The sequence below is a fragment of the Lucilia cuprina genome, chromosome 5 (genome assembly GCF_022045245.1).
Source record: "Lucilia cuprina isolate Lc7/37 chromosome 5, ASM2204524v1, whole genome shotgun sequence".
Lineage (NCBI taxonomy): Eukaryota > Metazoa > Arthropoda > Insecta > Diptera > Calliphoridae > Lucilia > Lucilia cuprina.
Genome location: NC_060953.1, coordinates 42103465 through 42129558, shown reverse-complemented (window position 1 = coordinate 42129558; position 26094 = coordinate 42103465). Strand labels below are relative to the sequence as shown.

The following is a 26094-nucleotide window of genomic DNA, read 5'->3' as shown; positions in this document are numbered from 1 at the left end:
CCTACTTGTTATTGTACTATACAACTCTGTGTGTATATAATGTCGCCATTTTTTTTTCACTACAAATTTTTCACCAATTTTAACGATAAAACATTTTGCGGTATTTCATAAAAATAAAACATTTATTTATCTGGTTTAACTACAGCAAAAATAGCAAATAAATATAGAAAAGAAAAATTTAAGGCATTTTCTTGTGTTGTGGCTTATTTTGAAATATTTTATTTAGAGATTTTCTTAAGAATTTTGGTAAGTAAAGTTAGCTAAGGAAAATCTTGAGTACAAAAAAACTTAAAGAAATGCACATAAAGAAAATTTATCAATGAATATGAAAAAAAAAACAAAAATACTGTCCGCTAGCGGAGTCTCATTGTGTCATAAAAAAATGTTCGTTGTTGTTATTGCAAGTGGTTTATTGATTTTTAACGTGAAGATAATTGTGTATACACAAAGTTAAAATACCTTCCACCCTTCCTATGGTCTACTTTAGGAAGACAAATTTTTGATATTGCTTTATAAAAATAATATTCATAATGTTTTGTAATAAAAATTTTTTGTTAATCTATCAAAATTGTACTTTTAACCAAAAAACTTAGTGATTTTTATTAGGATTTATCATATCATGCTGACTTTACAGGGCTTGTTACTGCTACAAAAACATTAAGGATGTAATAGTCATTAAACCGTCCATTAGACTGACACTATTTACCGAATTATTCACCAATGTGAAGAACAATGTTTCTATCAGTTTCCTAAATGCATTATGAAACTTTCGAGTAGGTCTGATTTTGAAACAACTGAAATAATGGATATTCCCATTAATAGTATCAGTCAAATTACTGCCACTGTTCCTCTTGTATTATTTTCGATCATAAATGTCTTGTAGGGAAGTTAGTTCCAAGTGGCAGATTATGTGATCAATTGAAACTAGTTTCATAAGGTTATCTTAGGTTAAGGAGGATTATTTATCACAGAAAGATGTAACTCCTCTTGGACATCGGAATGTCTATTACGATTCCATTCGTAGAAAGTGAAGTTTCAAAGATAGAGAAACAAAACGCATTATGTAATGCGGATGCCACTTCAGTTGTGTTCCTGTTGCGAAATGATTTAGATACTAGACGTTTTTTTAACAATAGCTTTGAAACTTTATAAAAAAAAATTATGTTTTATTCATAAATAATATTTGTCAAACGACTTGAACCTTTTTAAGGCTAAAATCATTACTATGGAGCTGGCCACGTAACTGAAGTTCGGTATCCATACATAATTAACTGATAATAAAAAGAAAACAAAAACAAATAACACGCAGTTAAAGAAATCCTTCTTAGAGTCTTAAGACTACATCTATGTGGTCCAATAAATATCTTGGTTGATTTTGTATCAAATAATCCTAAGGTCTTTTATATTTTACAATCGATCTTACTATTCGCGCACAGATCCATAATGTCTCCGTATCTTTAAAAGATCAAATTAATCAAATAATTGACAAATAGACAGACGGTTAGGCCAAGATTAAAGTGTGGATTATTAAAATTCTAAACAGAATTGAAAAACTCTTTGCTGTATGTTTTTGTAAAATAAATTCTTTATATATATATTTTTAATAAAAACGAATAACTATTCTAAACTTATAGAATTATAAAAAAAATTAATACTTTAAACCACGTGAACGAAATAGATTAGGTTTTCGAAAGGCATTATTAAATGTATTAATACGATAACCAGGTTGAGCCTGATTTTGATAACCATTCAAATTAGAACCTGGACCTCTACTGACACCACTCAGACCAGAACGTATATTTGGAGAAACATAAGGACGTTGGCTAGTAGAGACAAAAGTACTTTGCCCTTGCTGTGGTGGCTGCTGTTGTTGATTCTGTTGCGTTGCCGGTTGCTGTTGTTGATTCGTTTGAATGTTATTCTGAAATAATGGAGGTTGCAAAGAATTATTTGGCACTTGATTAGCAGCTGCAGAATTTTGTTGCGGTAAAAAATTATTTAAATTAGGATTATTATTATTATTTGGCTGCTGTTGTTGCAATTGAGGCACTAATGAATTAATTGGAAAAACTGGAATATTTACTAAAGATGATTGTGTGGTTTGTCCTATCTGTGGACGTCTGGTTAATGCTGGCGCCAAATAAGGATTAATATACGAATTATTATTACCGGGTATGTTATAGGTTTTACCCGATGGTGTCGCTACTGCTACACTTCCTACAGGCTGACCATGAATACAGGGCTTTGGATAATCATAACCTACAACAGCTTTAACCGCAGGACTTAGCTGTACATAGTTATCGAAATATTGATGTACCGAATGTTCTGGTGTAGAATAGTTTAAACTGATCAAAGATTCACGTACTTTTAAACGACTATTATTGAAACTAGGCAATAACTCAGCATCACCTTTGATTTTTTCCACCTCTTGCATATTTTCCGTTACCTCATCTGATATTTCCGATGAAATTTCTGTAACCGGTTTTTCCATTTCTTTAGGACGATACTTTTGACTTGGTCTAGTAGTTGTTGTCTCCTCCTTTACCTTCCTATCATCAAAATCTTTTTTATCTTCATTTTTCGCTTCATTTTTCTTCACCTTCTCCTTTTCTTTATCGTTATTATGTTTTTTATTAACATATTCAAAAAGATCATCCACATCTGGCACATCCGGTATTATACCATAAGAATCAAAATTATCCTTAAATTCATCTGCCCAATTCTCATTTTTATGCAATTTTGGGTCAATTTTAAGTTTTTGATTTTTATCATTTGAATTTTTAATTACTGTTATCGTTTTCACTTGGGTTCCTTCTTTATTATTAATATTAGTTGCTGCATATGACAAACTTGTATCTCGTTTTTCTTGGTTAGTCGAACGTCTTCTTATTAATCTTCTGCCAAAAGATTTAAAGGCATTATTATAGTAGTCACCACCGAAATGATCAACCTTGCTATATTCTTCAAATGTAGCTGCCGATGTCATCAATGACAGAAGCAGTAATATCAAAAATTTCTGTTAATAAAAATAAAAATAATTATAAAATAGTGATTGCAAGATAATCGGTAAATCAATGAAACGTAGAGAGGTAAGTAAATGTGTATGTTGAGGTTATAAATTTAAATAAGTAAATGTTTGTGGAATTTGAGATTATTTTTAAAAAAACTTTATGTAACTCTTAAAACAAGTCTATCCCGATTACTACTATCGATTGTACGAACTCTGGCGGCAGTGAACAGAAAAAAACTGCAATATGATTTCATTGCTCCCATGTATCTATTAAAACTTTGAATATAAAAATATTTTATTGTCTTAACGGAAAATTGCAAATATATGTTTGGGAAATTCCGGCTTTTGATACTTTATTAAGACGTTATGTATTATGTATAAATGAATAGTACTTGTTGCAAAACAGAATTTACAAGAATTTTAACATAATTGGTCTCGATTGAATGAGATTCTTTAACTCTTATTTTAAAAATTGTCTGTAATATTGATCCTAGAAACACAATAATGCACACATTATTTTTAACTAAAACAAAAATTTAGTAAACAAATTCCTTGAAAATATGTAATATTACTTTTTGGGTACTTTTTTGTTTTTTCAAATGACATTTTCTAAATTTTCTATTTCAACGAACTAAAGTATATGATTATAACAAAAAAACAATCTGACGATCTATAAGTGAAAATTTTTTTTGGTGATTTTTCTTAGTCTAGTCTATAGTCTAGTCTGTAGTCTAGTCTATAGTCTAGTCTATAGTCTAGTCTATAGTCTAGTCTATAGTCTAGTCTATAGTCTAGTCTATAGTCTAGTCTATAGTCTAATCTATAGTCTAGTCTATAGTCTAGTCTATAGTCTAGTCTATAGTCTAATCTATAGTCTAGTCTATAGTCTAATCTATAGTCTAGTCTATAGTCTTGTCTATAGTCTAGTCTACTATATGCTTTTAAGGAAATCTGTATTGTAGTTTATGTCATAAAGTTGACTTAATATCCAATTGAGTTTAATGTCCATTTGTATTTTTACTCTCTAACAATTTTGTTGTTGCTTCATATTTTTTCTGATTTATATATATCCTTGACAATAATCAATGTTTATCCGACTAAATGATTAAAGTATTTGCGATATTTTAAGGAAAATAAGTTAAATATTTTTTAACACAAAACACTTGTGGTTGATGTTAAACTATTTTTTATTTTATAATTATTTAATGCTGGTATGAAAAGGTAAGATTAATTTAAAGGAATCAACTTTTTTTATTTGTTTTTTTTTTTTATCGATTTTATTTCTTTTTTTCGATAAAAGTCCTTTAATTAATGTAGTATTGACAAAACACTTTCATTACTTTACTCACAATTATTGTCATATTTTATTTTTATTTCTTTTTCTTCTAAAAAACAAATATACCGTTAAATAACACAACAGCGATGACGTGCAATAAACTTTTGAATGCAATTTTTTTTGTGTACGCTTTTATAATAATGATCTTAATTCGTTTCCTACTCTTGTTAACAACACAAGACAAGACTAGATCTTCCAATATTGAATTGTTATACATAATAATAATACCACTTATATATTTATTCCCTGTGCATATATCTATAGAGGTTTTGTTTGTTATTTCTTGCCTAAGATAGTGATTAAAAAGCAGGGAGCGAGAAAATTTTATTTAAAAAAATTGTAATTAATTCAAATGAAAAAGTTTTGAAAGAAAGTGTTGTTGATGTTACAGTTCGAGTTTGGCGATGGTTCTTTCCTGTTGTTGTTGTAGCAGCGACACGTGTAAAGTCGGTGTTTCTGGGTTGGCAATACTTGGTCGTTGTTCGTCGAACTCCGAGTCATTCCGGTGCGAAGAACCGATAATTCTGGGTTGATACAGCTGTTGCTGAGTTGACAATCTGTGACCGAGTATGACTCGGACATCCATCCCTCCCCAAACACTCGAGCCTGAACCGCGGCTGATGTATGATAAACCTTAAAAAATTTAAAAAAATGTATTTGCTAAGCTAATATACAAAAAGATAAAACAAAATATTCACTACAATCCCTGTTGTGGGTTTAGACAAGTTTTCCAAATAACAATAATAATGATGTTTTTCTGAATGTGCGTTAAAATTGTTTTTCCATGTTTATTTATACAAACAAACCAGTCAGTCCTGCAGTAAGTATTGTTACTTCTAGCACTGCTTACCTATTGACAATTTACTTATTCGCTTTTATCCAAGCAATTGTTGATAATGAGGAAATTGTTATTTACTCTTTATTGTGAAAGTTTTAAAACTAAATGTTTTTTCTTTAAATCTCTAAAAAAAAACAAAACAACAAAAATCATTGGTAACCACCTGTAAAATATGTGAGTGTTAATGGAATTTTAAAATAAATCTTTTTTAATTATAAACTGGTGTGTGTTTTGACACACTTTTGTCATTGATATCAAAGCAAATGTTAGGAAGTTTACTTAATGTCCTTTTTTGTAAGCAATATAAATAAATGTCAAATTTACATTTAGGCTTGATTGGATTATGATTTTGGTATTTTCTTCAATTACTGTATGAATTGACAGCTACATAAATTATGTTATAACTATATTCAATATTTTTGGACACACACACAAAATAATTTAAAATTTTAATGGAAAATGGAAACTTTCAGATTTACCAGAAAATTTTAAGATTAATCGGGCTGGTTTCTTATTACTCAGTTAAACTAGGTTTAACTTGCTCTTAGATTAAATTTGGAAAACATTTAGGCAGACTTTAACCGATAATTGTGTTTTTCAGTTATGGATTAAGATTATTAGTATTGCCATCTTTTCACTCAAAAACATAAACAATGAACAGCTGTTTTTTGCAAATTATACCTTTGTAGAATGAAAATTTTTAGAAAAACTTTTAAATAAACGTATAAAACAATAATATTAATAAAACAATTCGGAAAACTACTATTTACATAAAATATTTGGAATGTTTTCATCAAAATTCATTATTTTCTTGTTATTATACATTACACCACTTTAGTGGGGAGGGTATATTGGGTTTGTGCTGATGTTTGTAACGCACAATAATATTAGTCCTATACCCACCTTAAATTATACCAATTGGCTCAGAATCATTTTCTGAGTCGATTTAGCTATGTCCGTCCGTCTGTCCGTCCATGTAAACCTACAGGCCGCAATTTTGAAGATAATTGAATGAAATTTGGTACATGATCTACTATTGTCCCAGGGACGAACCCTAATGAAAATGGTTAAGATCAGTCCATTATTTCTCCTAGCCCCCATACAACTGTACACCCGAAAAGGGCTTGTAAATCTTGTAATCAAACTACAGGTCGAAATTTTTGAGATAATTCAATGAAATTTAGCACATGATCTTTTATGGTACTGTAGACGAAGCTTATTGAAAATAGTTAACATCGGCCCATTATTTCACCTAGGCTCCATAGAACTGAACCCGCCAAATAGGACTTTTAAGTTTATAATTATGTTTAATATACTCGTATCTCGACAAAAAGCTGCAAAACCAAGTTCTATACTAGTCTTGATGACCCTGATGAACTTTACAAAATTAGGGCCTCATTTGACCCTAGCCCCTCTACAAAGCCCCCATCAAAATTTTCCTTAAATATCCACAGTTCAAATTGGATCGATGAGGCCCTAACTGATAAAATATGTGAATTAAAGGATGTGTGATCGTGAAACATGTGAGAAATGATAAGAAAAAGTGTGATCGTGAAACATTTTTTGTAAAAAACGTTAAGAAAATAAGGGCACCAGTATCATAAGTAGTATGTTCCCGAATAGTAAAATATTTCAATTAAACCCAAAAGTTTTAAAATTCTATATCAGGGTCTGAATTAACGGAGGTGTAATCGCGAAACATTTTTTTGCAATTTTCCTTTTTTAAATTATGGTATTTCGATAGTAGTTTCTTTTTTCGATACGAAACCTTATGCGATCACGCATGTGATAAATAGGTACATTTCCATTTACATCTTCATTATGACAACTTCTAATGAAGTTCTTATCTGAAAGAGCAAAAAATGCTTCTATTTATCTCCATGTCCCTTCATAGCACTTTTGTCAATTTGTTTAATCCCAAATTCCTCAATGAAAAAAGCCACTACCAAGTCTATTCACTCTTCTAGATCCAGCAATTGATAGATCGTGTAAAAGAGATAAGAAATCTGTTGACCACGAAACAAAAGCTTTATATAAAGTCATAAAGTCATCAATAATTTTAAAGGCCTTGAGAGCTTCTTATTCAGAACAATACTAGAAATCAAAAATATCGTAATCTGGATATGACAACATAAGTTGCATACTTAATATTTTTATACCCTTCACCTTCGTGAGAAGGTTTATATAAGTTTGTTATTCCGTCTGACTGTTTCTCTGTTCAAATAAAATTTCTGAAGTCCTCAACTATCTTTGGTATCTCACTGTATGTATTCTATCTGATGTGCTTTTGCAAAATTGTTTTCCGAAATCTCTGAAAATTTCGTCGAAGAACTACTATGAAAACGCATAAAAACTACAAGTACCACGTTGTGTGCTTGTGCTTGTTTGCGTGTCCATTTTGTTTGATAGTTAACAGTCGGTCCACACTAGGAAACTTTTTTGGGAAATATTTGATTTTGCGTGAGAGAAAAAGAGAAAGAATAGCATTCATCTCTCTCGCGGTGAGGAGTTTCCCGTACTCGGAAACTTGTTTTGTTATTCTTCTCATTTGTACAAAAAAAAAAAAAAACAAATCAATGCAATTATTACGTAGTTTCTGAAACAAAAGTTTCTCAACAAAAGTTTCCTAGTGTGTACCAGGTCTAATAAAAAACTGTAAACCGCTGGAAACAACAACGTTTAGTATTTGGTTTGCTGTATTGAATTTATTTCTTTAACACAGAGATGGGAATTTATGAACGTAATGCTATTTTTTTTTTGGCAAATTAAAGAAAATATTTTAAATCTAACACTATGTTGAAGGGTATATAAGATTCGACACAGCCGAATGTAGAATGTTACGTTTTCTTTTTCGGCGGGTAAGTAAAAACTTAACATTTACCAATAACCCCTTCTGAACAACATCTTATAGATTAGTTTTTATTAAATTATTAATTTCGTTACAACTTGCATATGTATATACATATGTCCAATTCACAATCGGTGTTATACGGTTGTATCGTAATTTTTTTATTATTGATTTGTTTTTGTTTCAAAAAATATTTATTGGAAATTTTTTTTTATGACTTACAACGATACTACATCAATTGTGAATTGAACAATATTATGTTCCCTAATAATTTATTTGCAATTTATATGCTACCATAAAGCTATCGAAAAAGGAATTTTTGTGTTGACAATTGTTTCCTGTAATCTTTAAACAAGTGATGAGTTTTGATGGAAGTTGGATATTTTTGTTGTCAGTAAAACAAATACCAGATAGTTGAATCCATTTAAGGTCTGTTAATCTGAACATGTAAAGTATTTTTATCCTAAAACTTTAACATTCAATGTTTATAGAATTATTTATTAAAAAAGAAATATATTTATTTTCCCATTAAATCAATTAAGGAAAATTTTGCAAATAACTTCAGCTAATAAAAAAAACACATAACTTTAATAATATTTTCAACTAATTAAAATAAATAAATAAATAATAAAGTAAGAGTAACATTAACTTAATGGTGCACATAATTATATACGTCACGATATCAAGAAATAAAAAAAATATAATAAAACTGGTGTTTGTCGACCTATGTGTTAGTGTGTGAACAAGCGATACGGCGGTACTACTTCTTAACAAATGGCAATACATGAAAAACGTAAGTTAATTGTGGATTATTACAGCATTGCTAGTTTTGTACAAATCATCCTACTTCAACTCAGTTGAAGTTTACATACATATATATTCAGATGGGGGTCTTAATTGGGAAGTTAGCTGCAAAATAAATGAAAAATGGCATTAATAGTTATACATTTTAAAAATTCAAAATGTAACAGATTTTTTTCTAAAGAAAAATATATTATATTGAGTTATTATGTATTTACAATTATATATTTAAGTTTAATAAAGCAAACGTTTTGAATCAGATAAACAAACAGTCTAGCTTTGAGGAATGAATGATGATGATGATGCTGCAGTTTGCTCTAAAATTTGATAATTTTCATTAGTAGTCAACAAAAGAAGTACCATTCGCATTTTTAAATGTTGACCAGGGTTTTGGCATAATGGTCTAATACACAAGATTAAATGCCTTAAGCTAAAAAGAGTTTCTCAATCACATTAGGTCCAAATGTCTGTCACATTTTTATACACTAGATTACTATAATGGCTAGAGTATAATGCGCTTGTTCGTAACACCTAAAATTATTGGTCATACACTGCAAAACAACATCGGTTAAACGATATATAACTATACACTGACAGAAATAGCTCACTACCCAGCAGTTCGACAAAGAGTCAATGCATACGAAAAAGACAGTAATTTCCACTAATTGTAATTCGTATTTTTTGGGTCAAATGTACCCTTTGTAATCGAGAATGAAGACAGTCGTCACTTTAGTGTCCTCTTTGTAAGCGGGAGCGGAGACAGTCGTCTCTATACTGTCCTCAAGTATCATAGAGATTATACTCTTAAAAGTTGTTTTTTTTTTTGTTGTATTTCTGAAAGTAGTTATTTTACCCATCTTTTGGAGAAATAATTATTACTTTCTACTAATATGCCACCATCTGGTTGACTTAAATTTATATCTTTCGGGTCAATCGTCACATTATTGCCCCATAGACACTTGAAATTTTTAAATTTTATCTTATCACCTATCTTACCACCTGGCTGACTCCAATTCGTATGTTTTTGGTCTTTCGTAACAAATAAACTCTTTGTAAATGAGAATAAAGACAGTCGTGTTAGTGTCCCCTTTGTAAGCGAGAGCGGAGGCAATCGTCTCTTTACTGTCTCTTTGTAGGGTGTAGAGTGACGATTGACTTCCTCGTAGGACAAGCCCACGTTAAAATGATTGGTCACCTGGGTAGTCAGGTGGCTAGGGGCTACCACAAGTGGTAGGTTAAGTGGTCAGTTCGGGACTGTCCCGTCGAATTGCTGAGTACGTAAGGATACGTGTATGTATGTAAATTAAAATTTTTCAAAATTGAAAACTACGAATTCTAAAAATCTACAGTAATTTAAACTTTTATCCCATTAGTGCATTTTATATTTTGTGGATCGAACAAAAACAAAAAATACTCTTGTTTTACGGATATAAGTAAAATCCTTTAAAACTCATATTTTTATACCCTTCACCATCGTGAGAAGGGTATATATAAGTTTGTCATTCCATTTGTAATTTCTTTAATATAATTTTCCGAACCTTTAAAGTATATATATATTCTGAACCCTTATAGATATCAGCGTCGATTTTGCCATGTCGGTCTGTATGTTTGTATACATGCTTTCGATAAGATAGCAATTTAATATCAGCAAAATTGGTCTATAAATAACAGAGATATGAGCAAAAATCGGAGGCAACCTCTGAAAATTTTATCAAAAAATGAGATTTCTTATTGATGCTCAGACAGAAAATGCAAAAAACAAAATACATAATTATACGGTAAATTTTGTTATTGTTCGCTTGTTTATAAAAATAAGGCAGAGCGAGAGCAGCAGTCAAGATTAGCAGAATAAGAACCTAATCTGTTTGTAAAATTGTATAAGAATGGGTACAATTTTCTAAGGATCGGTACCCCATGACTGTAATACTCAGAACTAGGGTTCTATAAATTTACTTTCGAATAATCGAACAATCGACTTTTTGTTGAAAAAAGTCGAAGTCGACTATTTTGTTCCAAAAAAGCCGATAACTCGTCTATTGTCTGTGAAAAAGGTCGAAAAGTCGACTTTGGACATTAAAGTCGAAAAGTTGAAAAAAGTCGAAAAGTCGAAAAAAGTAAAAAATAGTCAAAAAGTTGGAAAAGGTCGAAAGTAGTCGGAAAAAGTCAAAAATTGTCGAAAAGTCGAAAAAAGTAGGAAATAGTCGAAAAAAGTCGAAAAGTATAAAATAGTCGAAAAAAGACAAAAATTGTTAAACAGTCGAAAATAGTTGAAAATCGAAAAAAAAGTCGAAAATAGTCGACAAGTTTGAAATAGTAGAAAAGTCAGAAAAAGTCAAAAAGTCGGAAAAAGTCAAAATTACTCGAAAAGTCGAAAAATGTCGATAGACGTTACAAATTACTAAAAAACGAAAAGTCGAAAAATCCACTTTGCATAAAATACAAAAAGTTGAAAAGTCGACTTTTAACTAAACGCGAAAAGTCGACTTTTCGTTTCAACTATAGAAACCTGCTCAGAACTGCCTTTAAAGTACGAGTACAGCGATGACACTTGACGTAAATATATTTAATACAAGCAAAAATCTATCAAGTAGAAAGGATCGTTACATAATTGACTCTAACCCCTATATATATTGTCCACTTTAGAAAATGACTTTGACGCCCATGAAATTCAACATAAATAACTTTCTTACAATACAAAATCTCTCTGTCAAATACTATGAAGATCGGTTCATTATTAACCCCATAGAAAAGACTTTAACGCTCTTGATTGTATTAAAAATAAGAATACAACAATTCCACACAAAAATGTTTCATAGAAACCAGGTCTCCAGGTCCCCCTAGGCAAATAAGTTTATTTTATCATAAACAATATTTTTAGAGAAAATTGTGACAATAAGTTTGTCCTAAAAATTCGTTATATTACTTTAGTTTTAGTTTAACAAAACTTAATATTAAAATAACTCGAAGAAGAAAGGTAATGTAGCAGAAGAGACCTTTATTTAACAGTTGTCGTATTCGACTTTTAGACTATATAATAAATTTTATAAATAAAGATGTCTTAAATATGGCCAAAAAAAAGGACTTTTTTCAAACCCAAGGATATGAAATTTTGAAACCTTAAAGTTATGAAGAAATTCTACAGAAAGATGTGGAACATTGGTCTCTGGGTTAAACATCTGTTGACCTGTGTTATTAAGGTAATACTTGTACACAGAGCGAAAAATAAATATACACACCTGGTACCATATTAACACTAAAGTGTTTATAATTTTTCAATAACATTCGTTGTCAAAATGTATACATACGTACGACAATTCTAGAAATCTTAATTTTATACACATCTGTTGCTTAAATATTAATAAACGCGGTAAGCTCACTTTTTGCAACAGATTGTTTGATTTCAACAACGAGTGTTGTCGTACGTATGTTTACACTTTAACAACGGATGTTATTGAAAAAATTATAAACACTTTGGTGCCAGGCGTGTATATTTCTTTTTGTGTCTAAGCATGTGATATCATCTTAAATAACTTTTCTATTACAACTTACATAATGTGAAAATATGTATCAGATAATATTAATGTGAACTTCATCTAACGAAATGTATTTTATTTTCGCTCTCTACGCTCTCGTACTAATTACTAAGGATTTACGTATATGAATCTGGATTTATTATATTTTTATACCCTACACCACTTTAGTGGGGAGGATATATTGGGTTTGTGCTGATGTTTGTAACGCACAATAATATTGGTCCTAAAGTATACCAATCGGCTCAGAATAATTTTCTGAGTCGATTAAGCTATGTCCGTCCGTCCATGTAAACTTTGTAATTAAATTTCAGGTTGTAATTTGAAAATAATTCAATGAAATTTGGCACATGATCTTCTATTGTCCTAAGGACGAAGCCTATTGAAAATGGTTAAGATCGGTCCATTATTCGCCTAGCCCCCATACAACAAACTACAGGTCGCAATTTTGGAGATAATTCAATGAAATTTGGCACATGATCTTTTATGGTACCATAGATGGTCCATTATTCGCCTAGCGCCCATAATATCTGGTACCGTAGACGAAGCCTGTTGAAAGTGGTTTACATCGGTCCATTATTTCACCAAGTCCCCATACAACTGAACCCGCCGAAAAGAGCTTTTTAGTTCATAATTATGTTGAATATACTCATAGCTCGACAAAAAGCTGCAAAACCAAGTTCTATACTAGACTTGATGACCCCCACGAATTCCATAATAATTGGTCCTCATATCACTCTAGCCCCTATGAAAAGCCCAATTTTGGAGATAATTCAAAAAAATTTGGCACACAATCGTCTATGGTACCGTAGACGAAGCCTGTTGAAAATGGTTTACATCGGTCCATTATTTCACCGAGCCCCCATACAACTGAACCCGCCGAATTATTATTATATGTTTAATATTCTCATATCTCGACAAAAAGATGCAGAACCGAGTTCTATACTAGACTTGATGACCCTCACGAATTCGATAATAATTCGTCCTCATATGACCCTAGCCCCTTTGAAAAGCCCCCATCAAAATTTCACTTAAATGTCCACAATTTACGTACGACAAGTCTAATGAAAAAGTAAAATGAAATTCCATCCGTATGACAAAAAAGAGAATAAAAGTTGTTTGATTTATATTTTTCGTGTTTACATAAAACTACATTCCTGATCTAATGCGCTTGTTTTTTTGAATCATTTCAAAAATGAAGAGAACCATACGACTGTCAAATTTTTCATCCGTATTCTCTGTCAATGTGTGATGGTTTCATTACATATTGCGTTTAGACGATCCCATCCGTACTCTTCTACGCAAAAATTTTGACAGATCATATTACTTGTGTGATCGTGAAAATTCGTTCAATGAAATGAAAAAGGTGGTGTAGGGTATTATATGGTCGACCTAGCCCGACTATAATTTCTTACTTGTTTTTATTATCAGATTGTTATAAAAAAACTTGTTGCCCGATAAAGATATGTATATCTTTTTGATTTTATTCATGTGTATTTTTGTAATATTATTTGGATTGTAAGCATGCCAAAGCATGTAAAATTAAACATTAAACCTGCCCTAAAAATCACTAACTTTTGGAGTCTTTTAAAATTGTTATTTAGCGCGAAACCTAGCTTTTAAAATGTGCAAAGTTGAGAATTGCATGATTAGGTTTAAGATGCATAATAACAAGTTTATACTCTTCCGAATGAAAGAAGATTCTTTATCATAGAACCAGGAGCAGGTTTAATTAAAATAAACACATTTATTTTTGTAAGGTATTTTTTGTTTATTATATTTTTCTATATTTTCTTTGCAGAGTTCATGTCTTAACGTCTTAACTTTGGGGATTTAGACTGCAAATAACATAAAATACATGTGCGCTTGCGTGTAAAACTCAATGAAGTTAATGTATGCATGTACGATTTTTGCATAAAATTGTCATTGAATGTTTTATGCCATAGCGTGACAGTGGCAGATAAACGAAATAAATCCCATTAGAAAACAAAAGGATACCACTTACTTCCTGATGAGTGTTTAGCGTAATAAACAAACAATATTGTATAAGTTTGGAAAATAAAATTATTCATAAACGATAATCAGAGCATCATGAGTGTTATTATTCGTTTACAAAATTTACCATGGTCTGCGAATGCCTTGGATATCCGGCAATTCTTCCGAGGTCTTTCAATACCCGAAGGTGGTGTTCATATTGTTGGCGGAGAAATGGGTGATGCTTTTATTGCTTTCAGGTAGATATTTTGATTAAAAATTCAAAAACATATTTTTGCATATTTTTCTTTAGTTATTAAGATGTTTTAATATTGAAAGAAGAGAGGTAATAATGGTTGGATGGTTGTGTGTGAGTCAATGAAATGGGTAAGTTTTGGTTAGTTACCTCAAGCATATGAGTGTTTGTGGTAACATTTATCAATGGGATTCTATAAATTATCTTAAATTAATTAAAATTATCGAGTCAGGACAAAAAATATAATCCAAATAAGAAAACCATATAACAGAGACTACTTCTTTTTTGAAGATAACGGATTAATATTTCAGACTCAATAACAAGCTCGAATATATTCGATATCACAAAAAGTAACCTTAATAAGTAGATCTAAAACTACCTATCTTAACTCATATGGACAATTTTTACTAGGACCAATAGGTGAAATGTTACACTCAATTGAATATAAACCTGTATGTCCTAAATGTCCATCTTTGACCCCCTCTAAGTTCGTCAGTTCTTGACCGATAAAGCTGAAAAGTCTAGCCTACTATGCAATAGTACTAACCTTGGAGCAATTTTTATCCAAATTGGAAGACAGCGATTTTGAAAGTGATACGAAATTACCCATATGTATAGTATAACCTGTCCTTATTAAAAATGTGGATATACCCAGTAAAAAAAGAACTTCCAAAGAAGCGAAAAAGAAGTAGAATTTATTTTATAGAAGTACTGAAAATGACCGGAAAAAGTGATGATTTTAACACAGGCTTGTCATAGGGGGAATGTTCTTTTAATTTGATTCCAAATTCACTACATCTGAGGTCATTTTCAGGAAGTAATTTTTATGTTCTTTTTTAGGAAGTTATTAGGAAGTGAAATTGTAGTATTATAGAACACAACTAATTTGACTTAAATAATATTATAATAAATAAATTACAAGCATTTATCAATCAACTCTAAAATAAAATGGGTTTAAGTCAAAAAAATTTCAGTATAAAAGAAATATGAAATTAATTTTAAACAAAATTTGATTATTTTCGCTTTATTGAATGTCAGTAATCATCACTTCCACAGAAGGTAAACAAATTCACTTAGTACTACTTTTGAAGTGGTGATAAATGTTATTCTTTTGGAAGTACTTCAATTTTATTTTTTGCTGGGTGTATTTTAGTTGCCTTCTAAATTGATTATTGTGGAATACCGCTATCCGCTAAATACTAGATGCAAATTATTCTAAAACGCAATCATATAATATAGACCATATCTTGAAAATCAAATTGACACGTGACTTAATGCTTTTTTGTAATTGAATGTGAAAAGTCTACAAAAATTAAAATAAATGGATTCCAAATGCATTTACATCTAGAAGCTTAAAACCTTTAAACACTTAAGCAAAATTTGAGTTTTAAATGGTACTCCACCAGTAAAGTTGAAGAGTTTTAATGGTCTCCAGCAGGGTATAAACAGTTGGGGTTTAATGGTGTTCATCAGGGTTCATCAATTAAACATAACCTCATTTAAGGTGATACGAAAACACGAGTTTAATGTAGACAACCAATGCGAGCGAGACGCAAAACTGTTGAAAGCCAGGCAACAAACACAAGCTTGAACGCGTTTAAAAATGAATCGTGTTGACGCGAGAGTTGTTCCCCAACTCAGACCTACATTATGACTGCTTCAACGAATTGAATTTTATTATAGACACCAACATAAACTATAACGGTAAAATACACAAACAAAACACCATCACCAGAAGTAATCACTGTTGCCACATTAAAGCTGATTAAAACTAGCGTTTTTGAAATTGCAAGGGCCCAAGGCGAAGCTCTTTATCAACTTTAAATTGACCATTCCTTATCTTTTCGACAAATTTTCCTGGATTAAATACTAATTTAGTAAATTTGAACCAAATTTTATTAACTTACAAAATATTTTAAAATGTTTGTTTTAAATTGACTAAGTTGCAAAGATCCGATGTATACTGTAAACATAAAAAGGGTTATGAAAAATCATCTTTTACTAATTATGTAAAGGTTTTTTTTAAAGAAGTCTGAAGTTTTTGATTAAATAATCGCAAGTTATATTTATGTTTTAAAACATGTTCTTCTGAAGTTTGTGATTAAAAAATCGCAACAGAATCAACATTGTAAAGCGAAATGACTGATCAAATTTATCAAACGCAGTGTTGCCAAAAATAGGAAAATTGACGATTTTTACGGTTTTTTAAATAAAAACAACTATGAATGTAGAGTCGGGCATGGTCGACCATATGATACCCTACACCAGTCAGTATGTTAAAAATGTGGATTATTGTTAACAAAAAAAAAAGATTTTTTACAAGTCGGCTCGTAGAGTAGAAGAATATGGATTTATCCTTACAAAATTTGATAGATTACGTATATTTCAAAATTATTTATGTAGAATTTGTGTTATTACTGTTTATAAGTGAATATTGACCTTGAAGTCATTTTCTAAAGGGAAGTTTGTATGAAGGCTAGGGTCAAATGAGACCCGATTATTACAAAAATCTGTAAAAATTCTATAAATTTTGCCGATATTACAATTTTTATCATAATTATGAGCCCAAAAGCCCTATTCTGGGGCTACAGTTTTATGGGGGCTAAGCGAAATAATAGACCGATTTCAACCATTTTCAATAGCGTTCGACCTTGTACCAAAAGTAGAATATGTGACAAGTATCATCAAATTAACTTAAAAAATGGGATCTGTAGCATGCGCACTAGGTTTACTAGAGTGCTCCAAAAAAACTAAGTTTCGAATTTTGAACCGTAAAATTGTGCTACGGGTTATAAAAATAAGTCGTCCAAAAAATTAGGTCAATAGGACTACGTTACCTCTTATAGTTTGCCTGTACCTCCATTTTGAATTCAGCGGATTTCGAGAAAAACCCTTTTTTATGTAATATTTTGCAAAATTAGCCTTTATATTATATTGTTGTGTATTTTAAATAGAATCTTATGTAAATTTATTAGTCCAAATATTTTTAAATAAAAATAAAGAGTTTCATGCAATTCGGACGCCATTAACCCATAAACTTTAAAGGTCAAATTTTGTAATATTTGCAATTTTTGATGGAAACTAGTCGAAATTGTTTCTATTTTTAGGTAGATTATCATAAAACTTATGTGTATGTATAGAACAATTCTAGAGGGAGGGACGGCCTGTAGGATAAATTTTTTTTCCTTCATACAAGCTTGGAGCACTCTAAGGTTAACATGCATACACATGTTATTGGACCAAAATCGACTAAGAAAGTTATACTTTCCAGCACAAACGCATAATACCCTCCCCACTATAGTGGGGAGCTTTGCCAAAATCAAGTTGTTTTTACATAATAATGAATTTATGTGGTAAATTTTGTTTTTTTTTCACATAAAAAATAGCTAGCGAGGATATGAACCTTGGATCTCATGTTTGTTAGTCCGCTATCGTACTCACAATATCCATGCTTAGTTATTCTATTGGTTTAAAAATGGTAAAAAAAGTATCAGATTATATATCTCTTATTACTAAATTACTTAAAAAGTAATGTAGATGTTAAAAAAAGTAGGCATTGAAAAATAAGTTGTTAAGTAAATACAACTTATTACTAGGTTTATGCTTTTAAGTTTTTTTAAGTATAAAGAGACATTTTTAAATAATCCATTGTTTAAATTTACAATCTGAGTTGTATACGACACTAGTACGTCGTAATTTTTTTATAATTGTTTAAAACTTAGGTATGACATACAATGATACGACATTCGTTATGAATAGGACAATTTTCTTTTATGAATACAGAAAAATTAATATTATACATTTGCAATATAGCCGACATCGGCAGAGCGTAAAATTTTCATGCCTCACTAACACCACTTCAGTTATTGTTTTTGCAGTCTTTGCACTGAAAGAAAAGATTGTAATAGTTTCTAGTGTTGTATAGTGTACTCTATGTGAAACGACAAAAAAAGAGTTATATTTTGAATTTTGTATAAACATGTGTTAGAAAAAACTAAAACATAAACAATTATTTGTGTTGATTGCCAACGGAAATGCATTAATTTGCAATTTAAGATATAAGGTGGACCCTTAATATATATTCCGTGCAGTTAAAACTAAATAAACAATGGAAGATTTTACAAAATTTAACAAATAATGGATTGTTATGTGTATAAAAATATCCTCCATGATGTTTGAACTCATATGAAGTACTCTAAATGTCAATTTAATGACATTGAAGGAAATCGGCTTATATGTCATTAAATAACGTAGTAGCGGATACCACATTTGTTCATAATTAAAATTTTTTTTAAAAATTTCAATATTTAACTTATTCACTCAGAAAAAATAGCATTTGGTAAACAGGAACTTATCTTCATGTTTAACATGAGAGATTTCTCTGTGTGTATCTCAATCAAAAAACTTCAAAATTAAGAATGACGTATGTACGTGTGAATGAGAAAAAAACAGAGAACTCTAATGGTGGCTCTTCGTGTATGTCTGAAAAACTGGTTTCATCTTTGATATAAATTAACTATTCTTCAAAACTGTTTTTACGAAAATCTTCATAGGAATATCTTCTTTCGATCGTGTCATAACTGAATAACAATATAATTAGGGTGGATATACATACAATCGTAAAGCAGTGAAACGAATAAAAATTAATTCTTGTTTTTCTTGCGATTCCGTTTTTTTTGTTGGAATAATTTTTTTTTTCTGACGTGGCGTACTGATTGCAGAGAAGTAATTGAAAAATTTCATATACTAAGAGCGGGTTTTTTACTCATCAGTTAAACTAGGTTTAACTTGCTGTTAGATTAAACTCGGAACAAATTTAGAGGGACTTTAACCGATAATTGTGTTTTTCAGTTTTAGATTTAAGCTCAGTTAACTTTGTTAGTATTGCCAAGTTTTCACTCAAAAACATAATCAGTGAACAGCTGATTTTTGCAAACAATACTTTTGTAAAATGGAAAATTTTGGAAAAATGTTAAATAAACATTTAAAACAATAATTAATGAAACAAAACAAATCAGAAAATTGCAATTTACTTAAAATATTATGTTTTTGTTCTTCCGAAATCATTGTTTTATTGTTTTTTTTAATTGTGTTTTCTCACTTATAACTTGAGTTTAATTTGCCAATTATATGATTTATGTCAAAGGGTATTGGGAAAAATGTATATAATCCGAATTAGATATTTTTAATTTAAAATTAATACTGATAAAAAACAAGACAATATTTACTGAATAGATGTTTAAAAAAGTAAGTATTTCGGAAAATGAGAGGATAATTATAAGTAAAGACAAATATTGTATTGTAATTTAAACAAAATACTTCTAAAGTTACTTTTTGGAACGTCATACTAATCTTTCTGATATTGGGTATTGTCCAAATATATATTTATATGAACATATTTTGTACTAAAAAGTAATTCTATAAATATAAATTTGTAATAGGAAATGGTAGTAGAGTTAAAATTTCGTATTTTTGAATACACATAATTTTTAAAAATAACTCAAATTTTTACGAGTTACCAAACGATATATATTTAAAATCGTTTTTAAGCAAACAAACTGAAGACTTTCTTTTGATATCATATCATTATGAAAAACAATCATTTGAGTGTTATTCTATTACAATTTTTGGACATGATATTGGTGAGTATGTACGTATTAGTAGTTCTTCAATTCAATGAAAGTAGGACTTTGACGGACATTACGACGTTCCCATTAAGCGAATAGAAAAGACGTATGATCAAAAATTACTTATAAATTCTTGTTATCTAACTTAAATTAATCTTAAATGGCTTTTTCATATTATAAAAAATAACAAGCTATCTTTCCCTTATGAGAATTTAAACAAAAAAGCTAGCAGCTCGTTTTATTTTTATATTCTACTCTATAGTGTACTATAGTATATAATCTGGTTTACAGTCTGGAATATAGTATAGTGTAGTCTCGTCTATAATCTCGTTTATGTTCTACTGTATAATCTTCCCTAGTCTATAGCCTAGTCTTAAGTCTTGACTATAGTATAGTCTATAGTCTCATTTATATTCTACTCTAGTCTACATTCTAGTGTGGACTATAGTCTCGTCTACATTCTACTCTATAGACTACTCTAGTCTATAGATTACAGTCTGGTCTTAAGTCTAGTCCATAGTTTAGAATATCTCGTAATATTCTAGACTATAGTCCAGTCTAGTAAAGTCTACAGTATAGAGCCTAGTCTAGTCAACAGTATAATCTATAGTCTACTTTATAGTATAGTCTGTAGTCTAGTCTATAGTCTCTTCTATAGTCTAGTTTATAGTCTAGCCTTTAGTCTAATCTATAGTCTAGTCTATAGTGTTGTCTATAGTCTAGTCTATAAGATAGTCTATAGTATGGGCTAATTTATAGTCTAGACTACAGCCTAGTCTAGTCAACAGTATAGTCTACAGTCTAGCCTATATTCTAAACTACTCAACAGTATAGTCTACAGTCTAGTCTATAAACTAGCCTATAGTATAGTCTAGTCTATAGTCTAGTCTATAGTCCAATCTAGAGTCTAGTCTAGTCTATAGTCTAGTCTATAGTCTAGTCTATAGTCTAGTCTATAGTCTAGTCTATAGTCTAGTCTATAGTCTAGTCTATAGTCTAGTCTATAGTCTAGTCCATAGTCTAGTCTATAGTCTAGTCTATAGTCTAGTCTATAGTCTAGTCTGTAGTATAGTCTATAGTCTAGTCTGTAGTCTAGTCTATAGTCTAGTCTATATTATAGTCTAGTCAATATTATAGTCTATAGTCGCAGCTATAGTCTAGGTTATAGTCAATATTTTAGTCTACAGTCTTATCTATAGTTTACGGTCTAGTATATACTATAGTATATTATATATATATAGTATATTATATAGTCTATATTCTAGTATATAATTAAGTCTATAGTCTAGTCTATAATCTAGTTTAGCGGAACATTTTTTTAATACTCTAAAACCTAACAACTACTATTTTTGTTTTTAAGTTAAATACTGAACAGATACCACGGTGCGTATTAGCAATATTAGTTTTAAATATAAAGTATTGTTCTGTAGGACGATGCATATTGATAACTGTGACGAATGTGACAAACACGACAACGATCTTCATTTTACAATAATTTGAAAAATAAAATACATATTATTGGATATTACTAATAGATCAGGAGCTGAAATTTAACAAAGCAAGAGCAGTATATTCGACTGTGCCAAATCATATATACCCTTCACCATAGAGTTTTGACTGTGACAAAAAATAAAAAGATTAATAAAAAAAATAACAAAGTTGTGTTCTTAAGTCTTCATGGAAAATTCGATTTTTTACGAAATTCTCAGAGGTTGACTCTGTTATTTATGGATCGATTTTGCAGATTTTAAATAGGAAACTTGTTTGATTGAATTATTTAAGACTTAGATCGTTAAGATATCTCAGTATCTCGCGTATCTCAACATACGTAATTCTTATCTATCTTCGAAATTCTTATTCATAATTAAATTTGTTGTTTACAAATTGAACATGATCACAATTCTAAGCCAAAACTTATGATTTAACACTCTAAATACTGACCAACAACTATTATCTTTCTTCAGTTTTAAAACATTGATTATCTAGTGCTGGTATTTTACATTAGTTCTCGTCCAAAACTATATTTCTTTTGTATTTGCATTTATTTCGAAACAGTACCGATGAAGATGCCCGACAAGCTATGATGCACGACCGCGAAGCCATTAATGGCGTACAAATACGTCTCTTACTTTCATCGCGGGCAGAAATGCAAAAAGTTATAGAAATCGCTCGCCAACAGTCGCTGTTAGCTTTGAAAAAGGCTACTGGCGGCGCGATTTTGGCTCAACCCAAATCATCACCACCCATCGTCGTTGCGCCGCCGAGTATAAAAAATACAGTGATGACAACGGCACCACAACCACCAGTTATTACAGCAAGTAGTTTTCAAAATATATTAACTAGTACTACTGCAACAGCGGCGGCCACTCCATCGTTTTTGGCCTATCAACAACAGGCGGGGTTTACTTTAATACCCGAAACGAAAAATACTACAACTGCTACCAAGAATAACCTTGATTCCGATGACTCTGAATCAAGACATGATCGCGATAGACGTCGTTCGGATTCACGAGATCGTCGTCGCTCCAGATCTCATTCTAGAGAACGTAGCATTTTTAGACGTCGTCGTGAGCGTAGTAGAGATCGCTCGCATGAACGGGACTGGCCTAATGGAAGAAGATCATCGCGCCATCGTTCACGCAGTCGTGAAAGAAGTCGTGCTCGCAGTCGAGAGCGTAGTCGCGATAGAAGTCGTGAACGAGAACGTTCTCGTAACAACAACAGTCGAGACAATAATCGTCGCTCGAGTAGGGATAGTGGCAATAATAATAATAGACCACGCAGTATGGATTCGACGGCGGATAATAAACCTAAATCAAATATATCACCCTGGAGTACAACAACAAATGCTTATCAGGCTAGCTATAGTTCAACGGATGCGGGTCAACAGTCTTTTATGAGAATTGCAAATTATCAAGCTACGTTTAATAACTCTAATAATATGGGAAATGATAACAAGCCTATGGAAGCAATAAATATACAAAACTATAATACGTCTAATCAATCTCTGACAGCTCTTAATAATTACAGTTTGAGTGGTATACTAAATGCTGGCAATAGCAATGATTCTTTTAAGGGTTTTGCACTACAAAATCCTTATACAACCGCTTTAAATGCCTCTGCTAATCTAACAGGAAACGTTTCTAATACTACAAGCAGCTCATCAATACCCGGCATTTTTGTGGAGAAGAAAACAATGGAAACTAATGTAACAACTGTTGATAATGAACCGGTTTTAACACAAGAACCTATTGCTTTTGCCAATGTCAATCCATACGAGCAAATGTATCCAACTTTGTTTGCTCAGGCGGCGGCCTTAAGCAGTGGTCAGAAGTCTCTTAACACAAAACAAAACACCTCTAACATGTCTTCAATGGATTCGCCAAAAGCAGAAGATACTAAACCTAAAGAGGTAGATCCCAACGAAACTAATTGCATTAAAATCTCCAACATGTGCTCCAGAACTACTTACAGTGATTTGCGTAAATTCTTTGTAGGTTTGTTTATACCACATAATGGCATTAAAATGCTTAACGATAAACATGGTCTAAGGGTAGGCATAGCCTATGTACAATTCTCAAAACAGTCCAGTGTAGCGAAAGCATTATGTCGTAGCAAAAACCTTTTAAAAGGCAAAACACTGATTATTGAAGCGGTAGACGAGCAAGAGTTTAACGAAGCTGAAGACAGTTTTCGTCCTCCCAATCAGGACAAGGAATATGGACATCGCGGTAATGAAAGCGATGATGCTACTGACGAAAGTGTTGGAAACAATAATAGCGGTTTCAGTGCTCTTAATCCATATAAAAAGATGATACAACTCGAACCATTTACGGTGCTTTATATAGAAGATATACCTTCCTTGGCTACCGAACAGGATATTATGAAAATGTTTAGTTCGTATTCATTATATGATATATTGCTCATAGCTAGTCCTGAAAATAGGCGGGAATTTGTAGCTTATGTACGTTTTTCACGCGAAGAAGATGCCAAGTCGGCCTTTGAAGATAGAGCTCATCATCAAATTGGTTATAGACGGGTAAGAATGCGACCCAGTACCATTGAGGAAATGGAAAATGCTAAAGAAAAGATACGTTTGGCCAATGAGCAACTAATGAAAGAAGAACAAGCGGCCGAGGAAGAAGAAGCCAAACGTAAACTGGAGAAACTTATAACTGAGCATATTGAGAAAGAAGAAAGTAAACAACAAAATATAGTAAGCATGGATTTGACACAAGAAGATGCAGATGATGATGACGACCAGGTGTTAGTTCATGATGATGATGATGTAATAGTTACCAGCAATGAACTGAATATTAACAATGACAAAAGTAATAAGGCGATGATGAATAATATGAATAATAGAGAAAACTTTGAAAGAGAAGCAGAAATTTTAAGGCAAAATGATATTTACTCTATGCAAGGAAATAAATTTAGCTCTAACTTAGATCCTAGACGTCCACAAACACCCAACATACCCAGTCTATTCGATCTTAATCCCATGAATTCAATTAATCCTTTGCAAAATCAAAATCGTTCCAATCTCTTCAATGATCCTCGTTTGAGAAGTATGAGTGAAAGATCAACAAACTCTTCTGTTAATTCAGTAGATAATAATCAACAACAAAGTAACCCTGTAATGGGACCAAACAATTACAACAATTTTAATCCCAATTTCAATAATCAACAACAAATGAATATGACTGCCGGCCTAAACAATATGCATAATAACTTTGTTATACTCAAGAATTGTGAATATAATACGCGCATAAATGATGTGGCTCAACTACTGCTAACGGCAAATTTGGCTTTAAAACATATTGAGCCCTTGCGCAATGAACGTCAACTGCCTACGGGTGAGTTTATTGTTGAATTTCGCCGCAACAATGATGCAGAGATTGCGGTGCAAAGATTTCATAATATACAATTTCGTAATCGTAGTTTAAGGGTATTTCCCATAACGCCCCAAGAAATCGCCGATCGTTTGGGTAAACCTTTTCTTAGCTATATACCAGGAGGTAATGGTGTAAGGATAACCAAGGGTATGATTAACGATAGTATAACGCGTAATTTAAATATGCCCAATAATAATATGAATAATTGTAACAACAATAATAATAATAATAATCGTTTCCGGGGCAATAATGTTTTTAATGATAATGGACCCCTTGATAATGACAATAATGTTAATGCACCCAACAATAACAATAATGGCAGAAGTAATAATGGTGGTGGAGGTGGTGGTAATGGTGGAGGTATACCCGAACAATTTACCCGGCCAGGCTGTGTTTTATCTTTGGAAAATGTTCCCTATAAAGCTCAACTTTCAGATATTTTAAATTTCTTTCAAGGATTTGATTTAACACCCGATGATATAATACGACGCTTTAATGATGATGGTTCACCCACTGGCGATGCTCGTGTGGCTTTTATGTCTCCCGATCAAGCCCGTTCCGCATTTGAATCAAAAAAGCGTAAAAAACTATTTGGTCGTAATATTTTTATAAAAATAATTTAATTTAAATTTAACTTGTTGCTATTATTATAAATAATTATTTTTTTTGTAAATATCATTAATTTTTAAATTCCATTATATTTTTTTTAATCACACCCTTTACATAATCTTTTATTAAGATTATACAAAATTTAGCTTCACTTTTTGTGAAACGAAAAAAAATCAAAGTTTAATTTGAAAATTTAAGAGTAATCTTAATAAAATATTTTGAGTTTCGTTTTAAAATATGAGTATGAAAAAATATATACAAATTTAAAAACATATTTTTAACACAATTCTCAAATGTACATCACAGCACTAATCAATAGTTGTTAAATTTAGAATAAAAAATAAAAATAAAACAGAATAATATTGATATG

General features: G+C 31.0%; 2 protein-coding genes across 2 annotated transcripts; one reads left to right on the top strand and one right to left on the bottom strand.

Annotated features, from left to right (window-relative positions):
* Positions 1-44: 44 nt before the first annotated feature.
* LOC111682122 (homeobox protein 2) lies at positions 45-26094 on the top strand. The gene is made up of 3 exons (XM_023444032.2): positions 45-246; positions 14165-14597; positions 22276-26094. The coding sequence occupies exons 2-3, from the start codon at positions 14455-14457 to the stop codon at positions 25736-25738; spliced, it is 3606 nt and encodes a 1201-aa protein (XP_023299800.2). The 5' UTR covers positions 45-246; positions 14165-14454; the 3' UTR covers positions 25739-26094.
* On the bottom strand, positions 1564-4957 carry LOC111682118 (myb-like protein AA). Its single transcript, XM_046952162.1, has 2 exons — positions 4360-4957; positions 1564-3016 (listed from the first exon to the last, which is right to left on the bottom strand). The coding sequence occupies exons 1-2, from the start codon at positions 4369-4371 to the stop codon at positions 1649-1651; spliced, it is 1380 nt and encodes a 459-aa protein (XP_046808118.1). The 5' UTR covers positions 4372-4957; the 3' UTR covers positions 1564-1648.

What these genes read in the sequence shown, in the direction of transcription:
- LOC111682122 (XM_023444032.2), top strand. Translation starts at nt 14,455, where the DNA reads ATGAGTGTTATTATTCGTTTACAAAATTTACCATGGTCTGCGAATGCC. An exon ending in GATGCTTTTATTGCTTTCAG is followed by an intron (nt 14,598 to 22,275) that starts GTAGATATTTTG and finishes ATTTCGAAACAG; the next exon opens with TACCGATGAAGATGCCCGAC.